This window comes from Momordica charantia (assembly GCF_013281855.1).
Source record: "Momordica charantia cultivar OHB3-1 chromosome 2 unlocalized genomic scaffold, Mcharantia_2.0 BLBB01000002.1, whole genome shotgun sequence".
Classification (NCBI taxonomy): domain Eukaryota; kingdom Viridiplantae; phylum Streptophyta; class Magnoliopsida; order Cucurbitales; family Cucurbitaceae; genus Momordica; species Momordica charantia.
In genome coordinates, this window is record NW_028275160.1 from 3,940,639 (window position 1) to 3,943,503 (window position 2,865).

Sequence of the window (2,865 nt, forward strand, 5' to 3'; positions counted from 1 at the left end):
CTTTGGACTCTTCATCCCTCCAAGACTTTAGATGTCACATTATATATAATTATTTATTTTTATCTTTAATACATTTGAAAAAGACTTAGATTCTCCATCCCATTAATAAAAGGAAAAATTTATTGTTGACGGCGAATTTTGGAGAGGTTCAAGTGTCCTCCAGAGCGTGTGTCACCAAAGGGCAAATGAAACTGGAACAAAAAAATTCGACGTCGGTGTAGTGTCCTGTAATCGGAGCAAAAGGAAATAGGAGTAAACACCTTAAGGATTTAGTGATAAATTTTTCAATAACTTGGTAGTGAGGAGGTAATTCCCTTTTATAGGTGCGAATAGCTGACCAGGAAGGACAATGGTTATGGACACAGAGGCACATCGGGTTGTACGGAGTTCTGACGGGTGAGGCAGCCCTCCCTCATCGCTCTATATGTACAGCTCTAGTGATGACACGCTTGTACGCACGTGCAGTGTACGTTTCTAACCGTCTGTGGTTTTGCACCTCGCTACTATCCCTAACGTTCCACGACTCGAATCTCTCCCTCAACACTTAAAAATAAATAAATAAATAAAAGGTAAAATATAAGGGCAAGCTCAAATGAATAGTGTTCGTCAGACACAATTCTAAAATTCGTAGGAAGAATTGAAATTAAAAAGCAGAAAGATCAACCACCGCCGTGCCATTGGATGATTACAAAGAATTCAAATTCATAAGACCCTGTGGTGTTGTGTGTGTGAGTGGTAGATGAATAAGTTGGATGGCCCACACCCCCAGATTCTGAAGGCGTCATGCTTTCCTCCAATTTCACTTATAAAATCTCTCCATCCACTCCCAATTTTCTTTGCATCCAAATTAAAATTAGAACTCTCGCTCTCGCTCTCGCCCCAACTTGCAACTTCCAACTTCCAAGTCCAATTCAGAGAAAAAAAAAAAAAATAGATGGAGAAGGAGAATTCGGTTTATTCATCCATCCAAATCCCGCACCCATTGCCTTCCGCCGACGACAGCGGCTGGACCGCCTATTTGCTCGACGACCCCTCCGACGAAGACGCCTACAGCCTCGGAGTCGGAACCTCCTCCCTGCTCTCCGACGCCGCTTCTCACGCCGCCGCCGCACACCTCAACATTCCCAGCAAATTGAGTCTCAAGCCAAAGCCAAAGCCATCTCAATTTTTTGTTGATACTTCTCTCGAAGATACTGCCAGTTCCCCTCACAATAGCCCCAAGGTCAACAAATTCAACCTCTACCTCCAAACAAAACCAAAAACCAAAACAATTATTTTCTTTAATTTGAAATTCTTTTTCTGTTTCTCTGTAGGTTGCTGATTTGGGTGCCAACAATAATTATCGAAGAAAGAGTTCTCTGGTAGGTAATTGATCATCTTGTTTCAATAGAAGTGATTTTTTTTTTTTGGGAAATAATGGAATTTCGTTTGTTGTTTTATTGGGACAGGGAAAGGGGAGGACGATGGGAGAGAAATTTAGTATTAATAAATCAGAAGAAGAAATCAATTTGGAGATGGGTGCTGCATATACAGACTTGAAACAAAGAGGCCTGTGCTTGGTTCCTCTGTCCATCTTCGCCAACTACTTGCCCTGATGTCCATACACTAATTAACTCTCTCTCTATATCATACTCAAAAATTAAAATTATACTATTTTCCTTGTAATTTACCACCTACACCTTGCCTTTTATGCTCCATCTTATATATATTTACTCTGTATGTGTATCTCAAATTACTAATTTACTAATTTCATAATAAACTTACCGTTTTTTTTTTTTGACCCTCATAACGCTACAATTTTGGACTTGAAAGTAAATTCTGCCCAATTTGAGGATTTAATTATGAAACGGGTAATTATAAGATTAAATGAGCAGAATAGGCGCAATTATGGCCCTATTAAAATCCAAATTAGCGTGAAAGTAAGGTTGCAAATTTAATTTTCCAACAGAACGTGGGCCCCATCTCCACCACCAATCACACCGTTGACACTCGAGTGTGCTGCACGATTCAAATCAAACTACCTCTACGCCTCTACCTATATATTATATTTTATATATATATAAGAGCCAAATCCTTTTATTTATTTATTTATATTATTTTTATTAATTCAATTATCTGCTCCTTCCATTTTCCATATAATCATTTCTTGGGGCGCTATTTTTTTAAAAAGAAGAGAGAATATTTATGCAATCCTACGTAATATTGAATAACCAAAAAAAAAAAACTCATTGTATTTTTAATTGAGAAAATTTGTGAACCGTTGGTATCGAATGTCAAATAGAAAATCGAAAATAATGGTAATTTAATAGATCGGTTGTTTGTTGTTGTTTTATAATAAAGATCATTATACAATACTCAATCTCTTGCAGGCCATAAGTTTTGTTTTTCTCTTTTTAAAATAGCTCTAAAAAACTGTTCTTTTTTTAAACTAAAAGACTACATTAACACAATATATTTGTACTTTTTCTAAAAAAATTGTTTCCCATCACTATAAATAAAAAATATTCAAGATTAATTTGTAGGTAAATTTCAAAAATAAAAACAAGTTAGTGATAATATATCATAATTGATGTGTCAAATTATCAACTTATAGCAAACAATTAATTAATATGTTAAATTATCAACACATTACATCAATTTGAGTATGTATGTGACTTGTAATATAAAAAAGTCTTTATTTAATTAGTAATATATATTTTTCATGAAAAATAAAACATACTTTGCGACATATTTTATTAGTTATACTTTCATGTTTTATTGGATACGATACAATTATTATTGTAACACCGATAATTAATAATTTATTAATTAAAATTCAATAATTATTTAATACATGTTTGAGAAAAGAGGGTTATTCTTTTATGT

The 2,865-nt window shown here is 34.6% G+C and overlaps 1 protein-coding gene across 2 annotated transcripts; it reads left to right on the forward strand.

Moving 5' to 3' along the window:
• The first annotated feature begins 737 nt into the window (after positions 1–737).
• On the forward strand, positions 738–1,778 carry LOC111011279 (vascular-related unknown protein 1). Of its 2 annotated transcripts, none has more exons than XM_088121114.1 (3): positions 738–1,222; positions 1,314–1,365; positions 1,449–1,778. In XM_088121114.1, the coding sequence occupies exons 1-3, from the start codon at positions 935–937 to the stop codon at positions 1,478–1,480; spliced, it is 372 nt and encodes a 123-aa protein (XP_087977240.1). In that variant the 5' UTR covers positions 738–934; the 3' UTR covers positions 1,481–1,778. The 2 variants fall into 2 exon arrangements, with proteins under 2 accessions (XP_087977240.1, XP_022140677.1); XM_022284985.2 differs by having other exon boundaries at positions 821–1,222; positions 1,314–1,361.
• The last annotated feature ends 1,087 nt before the right edge of the window (positions 1,779–2,865 follow it).

Coding starts and splice junctions, on each gene's coding strand:
- LOC111011279 (XM_022284985.2), top strand. CDS start 935: ATGGAGAAGGAGAATTCGGTTTATTCATCCATCCAAATCCCGCACCCA. Junction 1,223..1,313: donor CCCCTCACAATAGCCCCAAG/GTCAACAAATTC, acceptor GTTTCTCTGTAG/GTTGCTGATTTGGGTGCCAA. Junction 1,362..1,448: donor ATCGAAGAAAGAGTTCTCTG/GTAGGTAATTGA, acceptor TTATTGGGACAG/GGAAAGGGGAGGACGATGGG.